The 23,163-nt window shown below is 37.3% G+C and overlaps 2 protein-coding genes across 4 annotated transcripts in view; one reads left to right on the top strand and one right to left on the bottom strand.

Annotated features, from left to right (window-relative positions):
- Positions 1–14,935, top strand: part of LOC120535990 (bestrophin-2-like) — an 86,959-nt gene extending 72,024 nt beyond the window's left edge. The window contains exons 5-10 of one of the 2 annotated variants that reach the window (XM_039764261.1): positions 9,269–9,346; positions 9,741–9,893; positions 10,050–10,130; positions 12,895–13,046; positions 13,270–13,473; positions 13,540–14,935. In XM_039764261.1, coding sequence (XP_039620195.1) covers positions 9,269–9,346; positions 9,741–9,893; positions 10,050–10,130; positions 12,895–13,046; positions 13,270–13,473; positions 13,540–14,200 — 1,329 coding nt within the window. In that variant the 3' untranslated portion in view covers positions 14,201–14,935. Of the gene's footprint in view, positions 1–9,268; positions 9,347–9,740; positions 9,894–10,049; positions 10,131–12,894; positions 13,047–13,269 lie in introns of both variants that reach the window. The other variant, XM_039764254.1, reaches the window with a different exon arrangement.
- Positions 14,936–15,014: 79 nt separating this feature from the next.
- Positions 15,015–20,249, bottom strand: LOC120536000 (ferritin, heavy subunit). 2 transcript variants are annotated; one of them, XM_039764282.1, is made up of 5 exons: positions 19,993–20,249; positions 18,993–19,143; positions 18,492–18,638; positions 18,134–18,259; positions 15,015–15,405 (listed from the first exon to the last, which is right to left on the bottom strand). In XM_039764282.1, the coding sequence occupies exons 2-5, from the start codon at positions 19,092–19,094 to the stop codon at positions 15,247–15,249; spliced, it is 534 nt and encodes a 177-aa protein (XP_039620216.1). In that variant the 5' UTR covers positions 19,095–19,143; positions 19,993–20,249; the 3' UTR covers positions 15,015–15,246. The 2 variants fall into 2 exon arrangements, with proteins under 2 accessions (XP_039620216.1, XP_039620207.1); XM_039764273.1 differs by having other exon boundaries at positions 15,101–15,405; positions 18,993–19,130; positions 19,993–20,247.
- Positions 20,250–23,163: the final 2,914 nt, after the last annotated feature.

The following is a 23,163-nucleotide window of genomic DNA, read 5'->3' as shown; positions in this document are numbered from 1 at the left end:
GCCACCACCCAACTCGCACTGCACCCAACCTCCTTGGCCCCTCCCATAGGTGGTGAGCCCATGGGGAGGCTAAAGAGTTTAACCATGACAAATTAGTATAAGAGGTCAGTCCATAAATTAAGAATTAAAAATGCTACCTTGCAGGTGACCCGATCTGAGCAGTGAACTATAAAAGGATTTCTGTGCTAGTCATGGATTGCTCATAACAAACACCATAAGTTGTACATAGGTGTGCATGGTACCATAATACTTTGGGCCAAATGTCAATGCTGGACCCTCAGGGAAAGACAGGTACTGAGCTATCAGCTAATAACTATTTAATAGTGAGTTGATATAGATTGATAAGCAACATGCTGGACAGACTTAAAACATCCAAATAAGATGAAAGTCTCAGGCTAAATCCAAACTACTATATTTTCATTTATAAACTGTGTTTTTAAACAAAATGATCTCCATTTACATTAGTGTTTTCACATTATTTTTTGAAAAAGCAATGCAAAAAGTGTCACAGAAAACAACTCCTCTATGTCTGCTATGTTTGAATATTGTTTGAAATGACAGAGTAGTGTGGATGTAAGGTGAAAATTAAGATTAATGTCACTGTATGTAAATGAAAGTGGTCCGAATGAGCCCCACCCTTGGTGAAGGCAGCTACAAAGTTGTGCGAGTCTGTCAGGTTGGAATGTCATTGACCTGCTGGCAATGGAAGGGAAGTTGTTAAATTAGAGAAAGATGCCTCTGAAATGTATTTAGGAATGTTTCCAGGTTTGATTGAAACAAAATGTAGCAGCTGCAAAAGTAGCTAAAGGCAAAGAATTGTGTATGGGCAGAATTTGGCAAAGCCAAGGAGAATTATTTTCAGACAGCCTCAAAAAGGTTTTGGCATGCTATTTAAAATGTCAGGAAGGTTAGATAGGATGTGCTAAAAGTAAAGAAATAAAATTAACATTACCTAACTCTTAGTAAAAGAGGGATATGTTAATAGTTGGAGCATTGTTAAGAGGTGTAAGGAACACTTTCAGGAAACTCTTACACTTGGTGAATATACTCTACTTGGAAATGTCGGGCCAAAGGAATCTCTGTGGCTTAGGTAAGACACTGTGGTAAATAAAAAAGCTGTGTAGTGGCAAGCTACAGGTATGAATGAGATATGATTGGAAAAATGAACAACAATGGGTATTATTGGTGCATTTTGGGTAACAGGCTGGTTCTATCTTGAGTATATCTCACATTTGGCAAAACAAGGTCATAATACGGTATGTGCTGCTTGGAACCTGTATGTGAAAATTCACAATAGCTTTTGCATGATTCTTCTTAAGTGAAGTCCTTTTATTGTGGTCAATGATGTGTCTTGTCTGTTAATTAAACATATTGGAGTACACACATTTTACAAAAGAGCAGGCAAAGAAGCCTAATAAAAAATGAATGGCATTTAACAGCACTGAACATCAGTGTCACTTCCATTTCTAACAGAAGGTGGACCTTCCAAACCCACATCACAATCACCTTTAGACACAGGCCACTGAATAATGTCATAGGGTCCTGTGGTTCTGTGGCTACTTTAGCTTGGAGCCTTGGAACCTGTTGCTAAAGGTTTGCAGCCTGACCCTTCTCATAATGATTATCTGTGAACGTTTATCCATGATTCCCGTTCCTGTGTCCTTGCAATGCAGGATGCAACATCACCATCCAATCACTGTACAGAATTAGTTTTTCTAGCTAGAGACTTGACTATGAAGAACTTTTTTAGAGTGAAAGTGAAGGGTATAATAATCAAGTCAGCGATGGTGGGTGTAGTATTGGTGCAAACCTGCGCAGTAGTGTTGGGGCTAGGTGAGAGAGACAACCCAGCTGACATCCCCAGGAAGCGGTCTGCTTATAGCCTGTCCTTGTGCATATAGATAAAGGAGTTAGTCCTTTAGTGTAAAATGCTGTCAAGAAGGCACATTTATGGGACCATTAAAATCCACAGGTCATGGGGTTGTCAGTTTGTGCTTAGCCACCAGTAGTTGCCACAGTGCAAATCTGTGCGTGTTTAAACCCAGGACAGAACTGTGGTGAACAACAGAGGGCCACATTTTCAGAATTGTAATGCAAAATGTAATGTAAATCTAACTGAGAGATTCTTATTATTTGAAATAAATTAGCCTATAGCAATGTATTTAAAGTCTAAAATTGCAGTTCTGTTGCTATGTTACTTAATTTACTTTGACACTTCTGTTTCTGTAGTGATAAACCATTTGTATTATTATTATTATTATTATTATTATTACCTTTGTATTTTTTGCCACCCTCTCCATGTTTATGATGGGTCAGCACCCAAGTATATCATATTGCACATACACATTTTGTAAAATTTCTAGAATCTGTTTAATGTTTGCACCACATGTGTTTGGCTTAAAAGGACAGACACCTTTTTGTTTGTGGGGCAGAATTTGAAACAGATGAGGTATTTAGATAAGCGTGCAGGAGGAGCAGTACAGACAAGGTTTGTTTCACATTCAGTTTAATTTTGTAATATTATACATGTGAATTGCCTAATTTGCAATTCACATTTTTTCCAAAAAAATATATTTATTTATTTTTGACCAATTTTCAGGGAATGTATTGTATTTTGAAGCCCTTTATGTGTCATTATTTATTATGTATATATTATTTATATACTTATCTATACTAATAAAAGACAAAGCCCTCACTCACTCACTCACTCACTCACTCACTCACTCATCACTAATTCTGCAACTTCCCGTGTGGGTGGAAGGCTGAAATTTGGCTGGTTCATTCCTTACAGCTTCCTTACAAAAGTTGGGCAGGTTTTATATCGAAATTCTACGCGTAATGGTCATAACTGGAAGCAGTTTTTCTCCATTTACTGTAATGGAGATGAGCTTCAACGCCGTGGCGGAGTTTAGTGTGACATCATCAAGCCTCCCCGTAATCACGCAGTACATAGAAAACCAGGAAGACCTCAAAAAAGAGCTGAAGAAAACATGCATTATATAATTGAGAAGGCAGCAAAACAATAAGAAGCGAGCGAGTGACATATACAACCATATTCATGAGTTCTGCTACTTCGGAAACAAAGCACGATGTAAACCTACACTTTAAATTAAGTTCATAGACAGGCTGCCGCTGGCGTTTGTAATTTAGTGCCTGCCCATATAAGGCCGTCCGTCAGCGGCAATCAATAGCAAACTCCACTAAATATTCACGGGTGAAGGACTGTGCTTAAGCAGAGGAAGATGAGATGGTCAGGGTGGTGTTTGGTACAAACTCAGCGAAACTGCGAGAGAAAGTTTTAAGTGCCAGGACTAAGGTAACATTAAATACAGCCATGGACATAGCGAGATGGCACCAGCACAGCTGGGAAACCGATGCATGTACACCGCGGCTCCGTGAACTGGCGAGTGCACAGATAAAAGCAACAGTTCCAAAAGCTGAACAAAACCGAATTACACAATTGAAAAGGCAGCAAAAAATATGAAGCGTTTGATACATACAAGCATATTCATAAATCCAAAACAAAGCACACGTTGGAAAAAGTCAATGTCCGCTAAAGGAAGACAGTGTAAAAAACCCGTGCATGCAGTGTGTCAGGTCTCAGATAAAGAAGAAGGCGAGCTGTTTATTGATGCAGTAAGAAGCGAATCGATGAATGAAACCTGTCATCTTTACAACGATTGACAAACACAGAATGTAACTTGAACACAACACATCCTACAAATACGAACCTGATTGAAAGAAATAATGATAATCAAATCCTTGATGACAGCAACACTCAGTAACACTCACAAAACAAATACTGTATATTGACAGTCATGTTACGTTATTTTTAAAATGTTCCCTTTTCTTTTTCATAGCTTTTTTAACACACTACTTCTCCGCTGCGATACGCGGGTATATATATATGTATATATATATAACCCGATCTACATACTTGAATAATGGATACTTTATTCGCCATCAATGATTGTTTTGGTAAAGCCATACTCAGTGTATTCATTAGATGAGCGGTAAAAAGTAAGAGCGAGGAAGGATGACTTATTGAGGCATGCAGGCTGTAGTGCGCGTCAACTCTATCTGAATTGTAGTTCTATTTAGTCCATATGTGTCAAACTCAAGGGCCGCGGGCCACATCTGGCCCGGCGTGTAATTATATCCGGCCCTTGAGATCATTTTATATACTGTATTATTGTTATTAAAGCCGGGTATATGAAGCGCTGGTAACACAATAAACTACAGATCCCATAATGCAGCGCTTCAGCTGCCTTGCCGAACACTTACCGCGTTAATCAAGTCTACCTTATGATGCTGCAAGTTATTGCAAAGCTAGCTCACACGATGCTGAAGAGAAAAGTTGATTCTGAAAATAGAGCCTTTAAAAACCGATGGGAGGCTGAGTATATGTTTACTGAACCCGTGTGTCTCATTTGTGGAGCTAATGTGGCTGTAATTACAGAATTTAATCTACACGGCACTATGAGACAAAACATCAGGTTAACCTGAATACAATGCAGAAGATACAGAAAGCAGCATAATTAAATAAGAATCTGACACTTCAGCGGACGTTTTAACCCGTGCACAATCACAAATTGATTTCAAGTGAAGCTGCTTTTATGGGAGACACAAATGCACCAGTGCACCTTGCCTCACTTTCCCTGTTGCCAAGTAATGTTAAACCAAGTCGTCATTACGGTGTTCCCAAATACGCACTTTGCTGATAAACTGAGTGCACTGAGTTTGCACGGCGCTTTGGTGACTTCAAAGAACAAAAAAAGTCCGTCTACATGCGGCTCAAACCTCGTGCATGTTTGGTAGCACATATCTGTGTGAGAAGCTCTTCTCAGTGATAAAGACTAACAAAACAGCACACAGGAGTCGCCTCACTGATGAGCACCTGCAATCCATCCTGAGAATCTCCACAACACAGAACCTCACACCAAACATAAACAAATTTGTTGCCAAAAAAAGATGCCAGGCGTCCAGCTCTAAAATGACATATGAGCAAAGAAAACTGAATGATTTGATTTGTTATTGCTGAAAGGAACACATTTCATTTATATTCCTAGGTTTTGTTATGCAGCATGTTCATATTTGAATTTGTATCATTTTGACAGGATATATATATTTTTTTTTTTTATTTATTTATTAATTTTATTACAATCAATACATAGTAATCAAGTTTTTACAAAAAAAAAAATTATGCTAAGAGCAGATCGATCCCCACCCTTGAGAGAGAGCAAGCCAAACGGTGTAAAATTTAAGGCTTTTGACAGGATATATTTTTATGGAGAGCAAAATCTTTTGGGATATTTAAAATCTAATTTTATTTTTATATAAAATTACATAAGAGTAAAGAAATGTGAATGTTTGTTCTTTTAACGTTTACTTTATTTCTAACTTGTATAATTTAGACAGGATAAATTTTTATGGAGAGCTAAATATTTTAAGTTGTTTAAGGTTTGAGTTGATTTATTCACGAATAATATTCCTGTCTGTTTTTACCATTCCTACCAAAGATATTTCTGTCGACTAAATAAAAATTCCTTCTATTTAAAATTTAAATAGAACTTGAACAAATACGATAGTTCATAATATCCACGCAGACTTGCGTAAGAGCGGGAGTTATCCGTTTTAACAAGCAGCGTATTGCACTGATACGAAATAGCTGTGTGTGTATATATGTAGATATGTATGTATATGTATATATATGTTTATATATGTGTGTGTGTATGTATATATATATGTATTTGTGTGTGTATGTATGTATGTGTGTATGTATTTATGTGTGTGTGTATATGTATGTGTATATATGTAGATATATATATATGTATGTATATATGTGTATATGTATAGATATGTATATATATATATGTTTATGTGTGTGTGTGTAAATATATATATATATATATATGACAACAACACTCATCACTCACAACAGTGACAAAACAATTACATTGACAATCATGTTACGTTATTTTCAAAATGTTTCCTTTTCTTTTCATTGCTTCTTTAACACACTACTTCTCCGCTGAACTTGGTATTTTACTAGTATATATATATATATATATATATATATATATATATATATTATTTTATGTATTGTATGTGAATTAAGTGCACCACCTCACGCCTAGTAAGGAGACATGTCTGTGGAGATGGGCAACAATGTTTTACCTTGCTTAAGGCAGTATTATTCAATACGCCAACCCTTCACTGATATAAGCAGATGCTTCCTGTTTGTCTCCGCAAATATTTCCAAATGTCAACTCTAACTCTAATTCTCAACAAAATCAAAAGTAAGAGGTGTGAAGAAATAACAGAACAACAAAACAGATTAAGTGTTGGGGATACGTCCCCGTATAATATTGGTGGCCCAGGCAATCAATTGCGGCTGAAAATATGGTCAAAAAGTGTTTACACCAAAACAGTTCCTCCCAAAACAATCTTCATTGGAGCTTTTATGTAGTCGTGACCAATAGTATAACAAACAGAGGAAATGGTGGTGACATGGAGAGTAAGTGACGGAGGTGATGTTATCATCAGTAGCTGGAAATGAGGACAATGGAAAAGGACTGGAAGTAAAGTCACAATAGGAAGGTGGAAGAGACATGAGATGGACTGCATGCGGAAATGGAGTCATCTCTGGGTGTCAGGACGGTGTTTATGGGCATTATGAGGGCTTTTGATCTTCTTGTTTTCTGGTGAGGACGAGAGAAAGGCATTAATACTTCATGTTATATTCCCATCTTGCGTTCTTTCGTGCACCGCTGGGCCCGTTGGCTGACCCCTAAACGCGTGTGTGTGACAGAGGGTAGTTTGATGAAGACATGAAGAATGATAACTGTGATTTCAAAGAAGCTCCAGCAAACCATTAGACAATACGTACCCAACTCCTACAGTATATTTCTGTATTACAAGATAATAGGAGAAAAAAATCACATGTAAAAATAAAGAATGTAAAAAAGCATTTTTATATTCAATGTTTTTTATAAAGTTAAGTGTTTGTCCAAACAACCCCCCCACAATGCTCCTTAGGTGAGGTCAGGTCATGCTGGGGTGCATGCACTGGTAGAGTGCATTGCCACACCCACCATCGGACGAAACATTGTGGGATCCTGGTTGGCAACTCCCAAGGCAGACACACGGTCCAGTCCCAACCCCCAGAAATGACCTTCTATCTGCCACAGCCAGGAGTTATGTGGGTGTCCCCTTGGCCTGGTCCAGCTGCTCAGGTCCTCACTCTGGGAATCGATTTACATGGCTGTAGTGCCGTAACTGATGCTCCCTAACAATGCAGATAATTTGCCTCACTCAATACACTATGGTGTAGTGACCCGCGTCTGTCTTATAGAGGAATTGAAACATTACGCATTTCTGAATCTGTTCCTTTTTTTAGAGTCACATATTTTATGAGGCCATAAGATCTAATATTTTACAATAAATAATAATATAGATATACAAAAGCCATAAAATGGAGGATTGTCTTGCACAAATCTAGGTAGGCATGACATTTAATGAATATTTAATGTGTCTGTGGTTTTAATAATTAAAATTTCCTTATGAAATTTTACTGTTTTACATTCAATACATTTTTAATTTTCCTTTGTGAGGATTGCAGTGGACTGGCACCACAAGGCATCTTAGTTAACAGATTTGTACTGTAGTGAGCTGCTGGTAGTCAGCCCTGACTCCCCAACTTTCAGCTCAGAAGCAGCCTCCTTACAGTATGGGCTAATAGGAGAATTTGTTTCAGCCATGCAGATATCGCCTTTGAACACAGTAGGCTATTTCTGTTGAGGTTAGCTGACCCTGCTCTCTCTCTCTCTCTCAGCCCCCATGATATCTGTGCAACAATGTCAGCATATTCTTATGTTATATGGGTTTTTTTTTTGTTATTACTATTCTGTTGTATCAGTCTAGAAGAGAATATTTCTTTAGCTTTGCCAAGGTTAATATTAAAAAAGTCCTTTATTTTCAGAGATTTCTAACAAAATGGGCAAAGCTCCTAGTTAATACTGATGGCTTTATTGTACCACCATATTCATAAAAAAGCCCATAACTACCTAGAACTTAAGATATTTGATAAATGAGTATAGACTATTCTGTCCATTAAGCCCGTTTGTTTAGCTAATAGCAATATCACATACAGATTTTTCTTAAAGGTTGTCAAGGTTTCTGCTTCAACTACATGTCTTGGTAGTTTGTTCCAGAGTCACACAACGTTTTGTATAAAGAAGTGCTTCCTGGCTTCAGATTTAAATGCACTTCCCTTTTATTTCCATTGATGTCCTTGAATATGTGATTCACCCATAAGCTGAAAAAATGCTGCTGGATCTATTTTATTAATGCCTTTGAGGATTTTAAATACCTGGAATATGTTTTCACTCAGTCTCCTCTTCTCGAGACTAAACATGTTTAATTCTGTGAGTTTTTTAGAGTAAAACATGACTTTGATTCCTGAGATGCACTTGGTTGCTCTCCTTTGCAGAGCTTCAAGTGCTGCTATGTGTTTCTTTTACTGTGGTGAAGAAAATGGCACACAGTACTCCGGATGTGCACTTAATAGTGCATTGTATAGTTTGAGCACAACCCCCCTTTAACTTAAATTCAACAGTTTTTATGATATAACCTAACATTTTATTTGCCTTTTTCATTGCTTCTGTGTATTATTTAGTTGATGAAAATGTTGCATTAATATAAACTGCTAAATCCTTATCAGAGGTTGCTTCTTGTAGAACAGTGTCTCTTATTTTGTATTTATAATAACCCTTGACATGCTGCACCAAAACATCAAATGTGGTAACTGAATTACATCCCTCAACAAATTTCCACACTCCCAAGTTCTACAATATATGCTCCAACAGCACTTGGAGAAGAAAATGACCAAAGCACTGAGAGCATCTCAGCTGAGAGATAAGTGTATAAGTGGTCTAACTGTTGAAACTACATTTAGCCTGCAGATTTTTCAAATAGATCTCCCTAGCAGAAGCTGATACTGAACAATTAATGCAAGCTATTTTTTTCTTGTATTTTGTTGTCTTTGAGATCACGCTGTAAGTGACACTACATTTTACATTTCTCAAAGCAAAGCAAAATTATGGAATTTCCTTCAAGTCTCCTCATACATTTTGATCACACTACAAATCTCACCAGGGCATAACCAGAGTTTTGATGTAGTATATAAATCATTTAAAGATCACAGTTTCTATCTCAGAACAATATTTTTGGCTATGATAAAACTAAATAATTTTAATTTTTTCTCTAGGAGCTTAACAGCTTGCGGGACCAATGTGGGAAGCTATACAGTTATGATTGGATCAGTGTCCCACTGGTCTACACTCAGGTATAACACAATCTGTATTTTCTGTTTCTTTACCACAGATCACCTTAATAAGGGTACTTGCACCCAGTCTTACTAAACCTTAACTCACCACATGTACAATAAGACTGCAAATGAGAGCCCGACTTGGTTATAAAGGCGTAATGTAAACATAATGAAATTCTTTATAATTGTCATTAAGAGTTTAAGTGTACAGTACTTGTTTTGTGCATACAGAAACTGAACGTGGATTATCTTTGTCACAGAATAAAATGACTTCTGATTTGCCCAACTAGTGAAAATTAGTTTTACTCAAATTAGTATCTGGTTATTGCTGGGTCAGCACTCCTCTTGTTACAGATAATGCCACTGAAATTATTAAAAAAAAATGTTTTCTGCTTTTGTTTCCTCATAATAGGTTGTGACTATGGCTGTATACAGCTTCTTCCTTGCCTCTTTGATTGGTCGCCAATTTTTGGATCCCGCCCAGGGTTATCCAGGACATGAATTGGACCTGTTTATTCCAATTTTCACTCTCTTACAATTTTTCTTCTATGCTGGCTGGCTAAAGGTGAGTTAGACAACATCGAGGCCAGTATTCAACTCTTAAAAATGTAACTGATAGACACCTACACTCCAGGCTGATGTATATTGTCTGCTTCTTAGTGTATTGCTCTTTACATTTAAGTGTTATTGTTATTTATACTGTTGAAACTGGCAATTGCAGGTAGCAGAACAGTTGATTAACCCCTTTGGTGAAGATGATGATGACTTTGAGACCAACTGGCTACTAGATCGTAACTTGCAGGTACCCATTACCAGTGTTCCACAAGATGACAGTTTTTGGAGAATTTTATTTGCACTTGAAAAAGCTGAAGATTAGTGATAACAAATATTTTTTTTTTAAAAAAAGTGTTAAATGCTTTGTGTAGAACCTCAGAATGAAAAGGGCACCATTGGGTCTGAATGATAAAACCTATCACACACGATAGGCTTAAAACATGCCTATGCATCTTTCCACACAAACATTGGGATTATAAAAAGAAAAACTTGACAGGAAAATTCATGTGTATTTATGGCAACTCTGATACACAGCATTTCAGAGAATCTGAGAAGTGACAACACCCTTGATCCAAAAGAGAAATGCAGCTAAATGCTAAGTGACGAGTCACATGTACTGTATATTATTTCATATTATCAAGCTGTTAAAAGCGATAATCACAATGTATTTTAGTTTCCTTTTAAGTGGATCAATACTGAATACTAGCACTGAAGACCTTTTTTGGTTTTCCATCAGTTTGTTTCAGGTACCTGTTGTCACTTTTCAGTCAACTGGCCGAATGATCAGGAATATTTCAACCAAGCTTCAAATCATCATGCTCATTCTGCTGGAAACCATTAACCAACGCAGGACACTATATCCAGTTTTGGTATGGTGTATATAACATGCACTTACTGCCTTTTAGAGGCAAACTGCAGCAGTGTCTCGTTCTCCTAAAATAATTGGAGCATTGGGCTACTCATATTGCAATAAGAGCATCTAGCAAGAAGGTGCTTTTGTTAACCATAAGCAGTTTAGGCCCAATAAAGCACAAACCATCCATGATAATTGGAGAACTGAGTCCACCCATAATTAGTTTATTTTGAGTTAAAGTAACTTTGGCACATGTGATAGTATTGTATGTGGTAGCTGGCTGAATCCTCAATTTTTCCATGTGGCCTGTACTCTTCATTGTAGGAACGGTGATTTCATTACATGTGCTGGGTAATAGCAATTCCATATGCCTTTCACTAACCCCATCAAGCAGAGAGCCACAATAATGTAATACATTAATCTTCCCCGCTTAGTTGCAGAGCACAGGAGGGAGGCTGCACTACTAGCCAATGAAGTGTTTCAGCATCAAAATTGCATACATGTTAAGCAAAATTTACGCTAAAAAAAATAAATGTGCATATACCAGGTTTTTTTTTTTTTTAGCAATTTACCCTTTAATTAATCACAACCACCTTGTAAATGTGTACAGGTGAACATGCCTTCAATACCACACTGAAGCATATACAGTAATCCCTCCTCGATCGCGGGGGTTGCATTCCAGACCCCCCGATAGGTGAAAATCTGCGAAGTAGAAACCATATGTTTTTATGGTTATTTTTATATATTTTAAGCCCTTATAAACTCTCCCACACTGTTAACATTATTAGAGCCCTCTAGACATGAAATAACACCCTTTAGTCAAAAGTTTAAACTGTGCTCCATGACAAGACTGAGATGGCAGTTCTTTTTTACAATTAAAAAAATGCAAACATATCTTCTCTTCAAAGGAGTGCCGTCAGGAGCAGAGAATGTCAGAGAGAGAGCTCGCTAAGAAAAGCAAACAATCAAAAAATACGTGCTTTTAAGTATGCAGAAGCACCGCGATAAAGCAGCATTTTGTAGAGGAGCGTCTGTATCTTCTAGGCAAACAGCCTCTGTGCAAACAGCCCCTCTGCTCACACCCCCTCCGTCAGGCAGAGAGAGTGACAGAGATAGAGAGAAGCAAACAATCAAGCACCGCGCGGGAAGCACATCGTATACCATTGAGGAGTTTTAGTTAATATGTAATACATGCTCTGATTAGGTAGCTCCTAAGCCATCCGCCAATAGCGTCCCTTGTATGAAATCAACAGGGCAAACAAACTGAGGAAGCATGTACCATAAATTAAAAGACCCATTGTCCACAGAAAGCCGCGAACCAGCGAAAAATCCATGATATATATTTAGATGTGCTTACATTTAAAATCCGCGATAGAGTGAAGCCGCGAAAGTCGAAGCGCGATATAGCGAGGGATTACTGTATAGAGCATGATAATTGCCCCCAAACACATGCAATCAAGATGCTGCAGAAAGTAACTGGCTGGTACAGCAGATCTCTCCCCACCCCCCACCAATAATTTGCTCTAAACAACTTTAAATGCAAAATAATGTGCAGAATAACATCTTTTCTGTGATACTGGGGTCAGGGAAAGGTGTTAAGGTACTAGAGTCTGAAAGAGTATATGCTATTACATGGCACACAGTGTTGCGATTGCCATTACAATGAATAGTAGAAATCACATGAAAAATTCAGGGTGCAGAGAGTTACCCTACCAATAAGCCACCACCATGTACTGTACCATCATCTGTCCAATCTACTTTTCCTCAAAATAAGTGAATTATGGGTTGATCCAGGCCACTGCTCCATAATCTTTGTCAGTCTTACCCAGGTATCACAAATGTATTATTGGAATATAACTGCTTACAGTTAACAAAGGTAGCTTCTTTTTCGCTGCATTCCCTACTAAGTCAAGAATATCATATTTCAGTTTCTCCTAAATGTGTGTGGGTGGTTCAGTTGCCATAAATCCACATATGTTCCTCCAAAAAGTTTTTTTTTTTTTTTTTAAATAAATCCAGATGTCAATGTGGGATGTTTCATATGCACATTTTGAGCCTCTTTGTGTGTATGCAATCTGTATAAATGACATCCTTGAAAAGTTAGTCCAATAGAGCCAGGCTGTCTGCATTGCCAACATTGACACGCTTAATGTTGCAGGTTTCACTCCTGACTGTGGATGAAATGTATGAGAATTTTCCAGCCCTGGAGAAGGACAAGTACTGGAATGATTCAGAACCACAGCCACCCTATACCATGGCAACAGTGGACCATAAAATACCATCGTTCATGGGCTCCACATTTCACATAAAGTGGGTATTAATGTCTCTTACAATCCTGTATTGTAGGCTTTCAATTCCTAATTCTTTTGGGTGGGTTGGTTTGGTCAGATGGGGAGACCAAACCAAACTGTAGGATGTGCTAAAAAAAGGATGTACGAGGTCAACTTCAGCATGTTAATGGATGGGTGTGTGTGTGTGGTTTTGGGGTTGGGATAGAGTCATTATTTCTAACAATTTTTTTTCCTCCCCCTAGCATACCAAAGGAGGACATGGAATTCCAAATGTTAGGACAAATTAAGGAGCAAGAAGAAGAAAACCACGCCACCCATCTGGGAACTCCTGGAAGACTACCAGGGAAGCCATCGCCCAGACTTCCTTGTACTAGTCAGAAGGCAAACCTACTCAGATTACACAATGGGACACCTATGAGCCACATTCAACTACGTTTGCACCAGGAGTCACCTCCTGCCTCCAATAAAAAATCATACACTTCAAATGCATCGTGGATGGGGGTGGTGGACAGCCCAAACCCAGATAAGACTATTGATTTAGATTTTGCCTTCATGTCTGTGCCCTTCTGCAACAGGCCTGGTTTCTACAGCTGCCCTCCGACACCAATCCACTCTGTGCCAATGTTTCCATATTCTTCAAGATCCAAGCGTTCTACAGCGAGTGGAAAAGTAGGGCAAGAATTACAATGCAGTACAAGTTCTCTATGTCCACCGATTTTACCACAAACAAGTTTCATTGATATTCCAGATACTACAAACATGGGGCTTAATTCGTTGATGTTAAATGAAGAGGATAAGTCAACATCAGCCCAAGGAACTCTCCATTTCCTAAAAAAGACTCCAGCCAAGGATCCATCATCATGCACTCAAGTAAGCCCAACAATTGCAGAATTACAATCTGATGAAGTCAAACTACAGTTTTGTTTTCCTGAAGGCCCAAAAAATCTTGAAATTGAGCACCCCAAAGGGCTAATGGCTCGCAGGCAACCTAGATGGACACTGGAAAATCTAGCTTTAGAGAACAAGTCTCTGTCCACCAAGGGGTTTCAAACACCAAGCTTTGGTTTAGGTGTTGGAAAAGAAAAAGCAGGTACCCCATCACCCAACTTTACCAACATCCAAGCTCCTCTGATACAGCCTCAGATGGAGAAGACAGAAAGTTTACAAGAATGAACAAACTGAACTGGCTTTAACTTGGAGCTTCAACAATAAAGATGCACTCTTTAAAAAGATTGCTAGAATTTCATATAAACATCTACTTGTTATAAAAAAAAAAAAACCCTAAATGTACCAGTCTAAATAGTCCAAGTGAGTTAATCACTGCCATGTAAAAATTACTAAAACCAACTAGACTCAAGGACTAGGACATTCTAGTTACAGTCCAAGCCCAGTTTATACACAATACACTCACTTTCCAGTATCTATGACAACAATTGCCAAATGCACCTGCCTGTACCTCAGTAAATTCTAAACTTATTTGTCCACTAGCAATATTCCAAGATACTTGTCATTTTTTAATTCCAATTACAACATTGTAGCTCTCACAAAAAAACTAGATCATCAGATCAATGTACTCTTGAAATTGTGCACCTTTAAAACATTACACAACAGAATTAAGTCAACTTTGTCAATCTAAAAGACATATGTAACCTACTGTACATTGTTGCTTAACTTAAAGCTGGTACGATTAAAAGGACATATTAAAGTGACACTGTATGTAGATGAAAGCAGATTAATGCATTCCTAAAACTTCAGCTTTTAAAAAAAAAAAAATTAAATTGAACCATTCCTAACCTGTGTGTTTAAACCTCACATACCACCTTTTATGTTACAATATCATTTCCAAAGCATAACGATTACAAAACAGTTTTTTGGCAAAACTATTTTTACATAGTGAAACACCTCATTTAAGAAACACTGTTTTAGCATTATAATCTTACTGCACAGAACCCATTTTCATCGTAAAACACATACAGGCCAAAGATTATTTAGAACATCTGTATTTTATTGAAGTTTAATACACCAATATCCATAGTGATCTGCACAAAGGTGGAAATGAGACTCCACATGCTATTCCAGGTACAATATATTTTGTTTAATAAAAGTGATCAAGACAAAGCATAGCAAATAACTACACAAGCAATATATCAACCATTAAATGGGGACAGACACCAGTAATAAAGGTGCACACACCCAAGGCACTACTTGGGGAAAGTAGTCTAACTTGAACGAGAGCCAAGGGTATGCTTGTCAAAGAGGTATTCTGCCAAACCATTCTGGGGTGCACCCATATGCCGCATGTTGGTAACCCAGTCCCCTAGCTCCTTAATTGACTTCACCTGTTCCTCCAAATAGTGGGTTTCTATGAAATCACACATCTGTATAAAAAAAGAAAAGCATATTGTAAAATAATGCCTTCCAATTGAAAATAATAATAAAAAAAAAAAACACCACCCCAATAAGGAGTCAATAATCAAAAAACAAATGTGGTGTAAGAAATTAATTACTTTTCACGTGAAATTGTAACTTCGTTGGAACACTGACATGAGAAACTCCAATGTCAAAGAAAAGCACTCACTCATATGACGACTAGTTAAAAGATATCACCTTGCAACATATTACTCTAACAGGACACAAAAAGTTCATACTATGCAATGGCATAGTAAAAAGTACAAACCTTAACCTGCAGAAGGTTAAAAAAAAACCCTCAGCAAAGAGTTTAAGAATGATTAATATACCCAAATGTAAATAACCTGAAAGAGAAACTAAAAATTCTTTGTTTACAAAGCAGAGATTATTTAACACACAATTATGTTGTATACCCCATTGTATGGGCTATAAACCACACTTTCTTCTTCTATGTCCCAATCTGTCAGCTATCGCTGTACCAATTTTACATTGCATATCCCATAGCAAAGCAACACTATTTTATCATTTGCCCCGCTTTGAAACCATTTAGTCTCTATGACCTAATCAAGTATTGCAATTCTAAATTTTCTAGGAAAACCACAAAAAAAAACCAAAAAAAAAAAAAAACCACACAACACAAAACACCCATACACTGGCATTGAATCACTCTGCAGAAATAAGGGAACAATTTGTATCCATCTATAATTATGTACTGATCCAGAAACGAAAACTGCATTTTACTTTGAGAAATCATGGACAAATTTGTTTTTATGAACATTGTAATTTTGAAAATGCCAGTGCAGCCTTATTTATCTTGGCACTGATTTTTGCAAGAGAGGCAATTACGTTCTTTAAAGCCACATAAGCAATAATGAACACTCATGATATACAGCAAAAAAAAGCAAACATAAAATTTCAAACACCAAATGCTTTTACGCACTGTTCAAATACCGTATACTCATTTTTAATGAAGATTCGAATCTTAATCTGACAAAAATGCAGGTCTATCTTTTAGATGTGAAAGATGACACTAAATATAATGATGTATATGTATGTATGCTATTCAGCAGGTGCAGGATTTCTGTAAGAAGCACCAATCCCAAGGAATGAAAATCCACAGAAATACTGGAAGAACTAGAGTTGGGTTCCTACCATTACCAAAGTAGCAAGCAAATTCCTGTCAGTCCCATTTACTAGTCACGGACAACAAGAGATTATTCAGTGAAGCTTCTAAATGTGGTGATGAACAAAAAGAGAATCAGTTTCATGTAACAAGGCAGAGACTGGGGTGGGGGTGGGGTGGGGAAAGTTTCTTTCCAGATGTACTCTCCCACCCAATTTTAATATTTTCATTCCGTCAGCTGTGGTTATATATTCCATCAAAAAAAATATATATAAGTATTTGATACTGCAGGCTGTAAAGCCAAGAATCAGATAGCCAGCTAAATATTGTTGAGCAGAAGCCATGACTATAAATCTGCACATGTTATGGTTATTCTGAAGTGGTACTGCGTATTACATTGTCATTGTATATTTTGCCCCCCCCCCTTATTGTTGAATTTGTTCCATCAAAAAGAGAAGTGTTATTTAAAGCAAGACCCTGCAAAATTATTTCCCATATAACCAACAGATAACCAGCCAAATAGGGCAGAAGTCATTTGGTTTTAATGATTGAACATGGTATGCAAAATTGTTAAACAAATAAATGTTACATTTCTCTGTACATTCTCATCCAGACACAGCAAGTCTCATTTTTCTCTGCATCTTATAAATGTGCGTATCGGCACCAATGTCAAAGATGACATTAAGAATATGAAAAATTAACCTCACTATCCCCAACCCAGTTTTGTATATACATTTTTTTTTTTTTTAAATCCTGGCTGGGCATATTTAAGCACGTATAGTAAGAAGTTTGTACATAATTTAATTTTCTTTGAGTGGTCCCAATCCAAGCCTGCAAGATCTATCTAATATAACATTTATGTACATCAATATTCATCCAAATCATTGGTGTGAAAATGAGACAGTGGTTTAAGTGGGAATATTCAAGACGTTAAGACTTATCACAATTTAACTGCTGCACTGTTGTCTGCCTAAGCAGATGAAATCTGAAGCCAGCATTTTTACAACAAACAAAGCTCCTCTTTACAAAAGCTTGAGTTGCGTAAAACCATAAATCAGGATCATATTATGGTGTAGTAATTCCCAGGTTTGATTTCCATCTGTAGTCATTGCCTTTCAAGTGTTTTCAAATTCTAATTATCCATGGGGACAGTTTTAATTAAGAACATTTTTTTGTTCTCTATTCCAAGAATGTGGATGTAGGAATAACTGGAATTTCTAACTTGGCTCTATGGGTTATTGACAGGCACCCAGGTTTCATGCTTGTTTGTAGGGCTGATCCAGGCTTGCAAAGCCCCAGAGTTGGATTAAAAAAACTGTTTCTAACAAAGATGTCCAGATCAACTGCTTTAAAGGAATTATTTCAGTAACTGTTTCTTCAGTCAGATATTACATAGTTTTAATGTAACAAAAAAGAAAAAAAAAAAAAACAAACACACCTATCATGTGAAAGAAGTCGGGGCAGAGAGGAGATATAAATATTTATCTTAATTACTGGAAGACAGATTTAAAATTAAACATGCTAAATAGTCCCATTTAAAATGTCCTGTCACAAGGAAGTGTTGCAATACTTACATGAGGATCACTGTGCTCAGATGCCACTTTATGGAGGTCCAGCAAAGACTGATTTACATTTTTTTCCAGCTGTAGAGAACATTCCAATGCTTCCAATGCATTACCCCATTCATCTCTCTCTGGTTTCTAAAAGAATATACAGATGATTAAACCATCCAACAGTTGTTTGTTTTAATCTAGCATACTAGGCTCTCCAAAACTAAATGCAAGATAACAGGCACAAGTGGAAAAAATACTTTAGTGGAAGAGACCAAACACTATGATGAACATGAGGCAAAAATGTATCAGTAAAACTCACACACACTTCGCTCCTGAAGAAATGAGAGCATGTTACTAACAGTTATACAGCAACACTCACCCGTATATCCTGAAGAAATATACGACCACCACGTTCATTTTGCAGTCTCATCAATTTCTCAGCATGTTCACGCTCTTCATGGGACTGGTGTTTAAAAAACTTTGCAAAGTTCTTTAAGGCTACATCATCTCTATCAAAGTAATAAGCCTAGGGAGAAGTGCAACAGTAGAGGATTTAGAAGAAGTCCAAAAAAGTACATTGGTGTGTTATTTCTTCTTAACTCCTTAATGCTTTGAGATACATCGCTCAATCATTAATTACCTCAAAAGCCTAGGCTTGTGTTTTTTTGTTTTATAAAAAAAAAGCACATTCAAGACATTTTCACTTTAGATAAGGTTAAAACTAACTTGTTTAATTTATTCCTTAAAAGACTGGAAAATGCAATGAGATCAACACGGCAATCTCACCTTTTCTTACCAGAATCCCAAAAAACTGATTTAACAGAATGAAAAAATAATTAAAACAACTTCTGTAAAGGAGAACCTGTCTGGATTTACTTACCATTGACAGATAGACATAGGAGGCGTACAACTCCAGGTTGATCTGCCGGTTGATAGCCGCCTCACAGTCCTGGTGGTAGTTTTGTCTGACTTGGGAACTCATGATTAGTTAACTGAAGAAATAATGACCTTTGAGGAACTGAAAATGCACACTGTGATAAGAATTTGATGATTTAATGTAAATATCATTCAACATTATTGGTTAATCTCCGATTTTTTTTTTTTTTGCAAATTCTTATTTCTCTCTCTTTAGTGTTACTGAGCCCTGCAATCACTACCACTTTAGAAGACAATTAAATTTAAAAAGGGAGGTTTCAGCAATGTACTACAAGGATCGGTTTAAAAGTAATTAAAACTACATACTTGATAGTTTTGTGCACGACACACATTCTGAACTTGACAGTTACAAGGCGACTGAACCTTTTTTTTAATATATTTACGACATAACATGCGGGTTTAAAAAACCCCAAAAACACAGCCTGGGCCCGCGCCACCATTAAGGCGGATTTGGCATTCGGCTAGGGCGCAGATCATAAGGGGAGTGGTGGGACCGAACCGTACGGATTAGCTACCGTACAGTCGGTTGGGCTCACTAATAACCTTGGCCTAGGGCGCTAAATAACCTATCACCGGCACTGCCCACAGCGCGTAGATGAATGAATTGCTTACTTACGTAACTGACCTCTAAATAAGGAGAAGCACAGTTATTTATTTTATAGGTCTTCACTAACAGCTACTGTACGTACTTTCGCAAGTACTTTAACATGCTTTTCGCTATTACGTACAATGTTCAGCTCTTTAAAATACTGACTCGATAAAATACATTTATTTTCCTTCCATCCTTACTGTTTAAATAAATGGCGTCTGGCCGTCTACAATGTTAACTCTCACGAATTAAACCAAAAACTCGATAATTATCAAGTATGGCGCAGTTATCACACGTGGAACTCTACACTTGGTTCATAGAGCACTAATCTGTAAGTTGATTTTTAGACACTTACCCAAAATGATTTTTTTCAACAAGGTTCTTGAAAGATACCTTTGTTAAGATTTGCCAAAATAGTTCCTCTTTCTTCGTTAAAAAAAAAAAACAGGCACTTTAACAAAACTATAGAAGAGAATGATGAATATTCTAAAAAATAAGGGCTTAAGCTTTGAGTTCCGTTCAATCACTGTTGAAGCAGGAACTGCTGAGGCTTCACCCTTTAAATAAACAGCACAAACAATTCTGTTACCTCGGCTGCTATTGCTAGACTATGTCGCTACCCGATTTGCGCGCGCAGGCGTATTGAAAGCCTAACATGCCGTAAAGTGTTCGCGCATGCGTTAAACAGATTAGGCAGCACCGTAAAGTGTGTGATGACGTAGCCTTTCAATACGCACGCGCACGCAGATCGAGCCGGTAATGGGAACCAGTAGTGACACACACCGAATGCGCTTAATAAAAAAATCATTAAAAACAAAAAATCCACTTTACGGCACGGCCCAATCAGAATCGTGCACGCAGTACAACTTGACATAACGGTATATTCATTTTAGTTCCACATTAGTTGACCATAATAAAAGTATTAATCCTGCAAAATAAACGAAGCAGCCTTTGTTGCGTAACGTTGATGTCCAATGTTCGATCGCCGTAAGAAGCAGCTTAGGTGTGCACACCTGATAAGTCCCAATTACGGCGAAACACATGCTGTGTACTCTTTGTATTATTTGGCAGGTACTATATATATATATATATATATATATATATATATATATATATATATATATACACTGTATGCACAATTATTAGGCAAGTGAGTATTTTGACCATATCATCATTTTTATGTGTATATTCCAACTCCAAGCTGTATTAACTTGAATGCTTATTGAATTTAAGCACGTCAGGTGATGTGTATTTGTGTAATGAGGGAGGGTGTGGCCTAAGGAGATCAACACCCTATATCAAGGTGTGCAGAATTATTAGGCAGCTAGTTTTCCTCGGGCAAAATGGGCCAAAAAAGAGATTTAACTGACTCTGAAAAGTCAAAATTGTAAAAAGTCTTTCAGAGGGATGCATCACTTTTGGAATTGCTAAGATATTGGTGTGTGATCACAGAACCATCAAACATTTTGTTGCAAATAGTCAACAGGGTCGCAAGAAACGTGTTGAGAACAAAAGACGCAAATTAGCTGCCAAAGATTTGAGAAGAATCAAACGTGAAGCTACCAGGAACCCATTATCCTCCAGTACTTTCATATTCCAGAGCTGCAACCTACCTGGAGTGCCCAGAAGTACAAGGTGTTCAGTGCTCAAAGACATGGCCAAGATAAGGAGGGCTGAAACCCAACCACCACTGAACAAGAAACATAAGTTGAAACGTCAAAACTGGGCCAAGAAATATCTGAAGACAGATTTTTTTCAAAGGTTTTATGGACCGATGAGATGAGAGTGACTCTTGATGGACCAGATGGATGGACCTGTGGATCAGTAATGGGCACAGAGCTCCACTCCAAGCGTGGAGGGGGGGTACTGGTATGAGCTGGTATTTTTAAAGATGAGCTAGTTGGACCTTTTTGCATTGAAGATGAACTCAAAATCAACTCCCAAACCTACTGCCAGTTTTTGAAGACACTTTCTTCAAACAGTGATACAGGAAAAGACCATGATTTTTATGCAGGCCAATGCTCCATCACTTGCATCGAAGTTCTCCACTGCGTGGCCAGCCAGTAAAGGCCTTAAAGATGAAGGAATAATGACATGGCCCCACTTCCTCATCTGACCTAAACCCTATCAAGAACTTGTGGGCACTTCTTAAACGTTAGATTTACGGTGGAGAAAAACAATGCACCTCTCTGAAGAGTGTCTGGGAGGCTGTAGTCACTGCTCCACAAAAAGCTGATCGTCAACAGATCAAGAAACTGACAGACTCCATGAATGGAAAGGCTTATGACTGTTATTGGAAAGAAGGGTGGCTAAATTGGTCATTGATTGACTGATTAATTTTTTTTGAAATATCAGAGATGTTTATTTGTAAATTTTGAGGTGTTTGTTTATTATTCACACTATAACAGATGAAAATAAACAAGTCAGATGGGAAAATTTTCATTTTTCCTTTAGTTGCATAATAAATCTGCACACTAATAGTTGCCTAATAATTGTGTGCACATATGTATTCCCCTGATGATGTTCACACCAAGGTTATTATAGTTAACGAAAACTAAAATCAAAACTGAAACTATTATTAAAAAAACATTTTCGTAAACTGAAATAAAATAATTAACAAAACCGAAATGAAAAACTAAAACTAAACAAAACTATTAAAGTAGCTGGAAAAACTAACTGAAATAAAATAATAATTTACTAAAATATTTGTAGTTTTCGTTTTTGAATGAATATTCTTGCCGTTAGTCTTTAACCCTTTTAAGTTTTAACTCTAAAACAGAAAGTCATCCACCACGAGCCGCCCGCATATATTCATCCAGTGAACGGCAGCTGGTGAAGGAGGGCAGCAGTTCACACAGCATTTGCGGTGACAGAGCAAACTGAGTGCGGGTGCATAAAGCATGTGAAATAGAAAGCGATTTGCGTGCCGCCTTTCTTTGTGTATCAAGATGTAATTCAAATGGCTGAAATCAGAATGTGCTGGTCAATAAAACGTTTACCATAGAAAAATCACAAGTGAGTAACGTTTCAGTTTATTTCTCAGGTGTCTGCTATTTGTTGACAGCAATTCACCTGCCACTTAGCACAGGAGAAATCGTTTTTACTTTCTCATATATGAAGTATACAGAAAGTATAGTAATCATGAAAAAATTCGACCTCGATATTTTGATGAATCTTGACGTTATAGACTAACCAGTGTCCAACAATACTGTTTTTTGGAATTGCGTGTGTGCGCGTCTCTGTGCGTGTGTAAACACGTTAACTCAAAAACGTAGATAGATGGATGAAATTCGGCATGTGGTTGTTACACCACAATTGTAGATCTGTATTAACTTTTGGGCCAAATCCATCACCCAGAAGTGGTACTTTATCTGAACACATACTCATTTATTTTTATTTATACAGCTGCAGAGTCCGATTTATTCAACTTTACTTTTTTAATAATTGTTCAATATATTATTAATTTGATTTGTTGTTGATGGTAATGTACATAATATTGAAATATAATCATTGTCTTGCAGTTTAC

The sequence above is a fragment of the Polypterus senegalus genome, chromosome 1 (genome assembly GCF_016835505.1).
Source record: "Polypterus senegalus isolate Bchr_013 chromosome 1, ASM1683550v1, whole genome shotgun sequence".
Lineage (NCBI taxonomy): Eukaryota > Metazoa > Chordata > Cladistia > Polypteriformes > Polypteridae > Polypterus > Polypterus senegalus.
Note: the sequence above shows the minus strand (reverse complement) of the source record. Positions and strands in the feature narration are given on the sequence as shown.

What these genes read in the sequence shown, in the direction of transcription:
- LOC120536000 (XM_039764282.1), bottom strand. Translation starts at nt 19,094, where the DNA reads ATGAGTTCCCAAGTCAGACAAAACTACCACCAGGACTGTGAGGCGGCT. An exon ending in CCTATGTCTATCTGTCAATG is followed by an intron (nt 18,639 to 18,992) that starts GTAAGTAAATCC and finishes ACTTCTCCCTAG; the next exon opens with GCTTATTACTTTGATAGAGA. An exon ending in TATTTCTTCAGGATATACGG is followed by an intron (nt 18,260 to 18,491) that starts GTGAGTGTTGCT and finishes ATATTCTTTTAG; the next exon opens with AAACCAGAGAGAGATGAATG.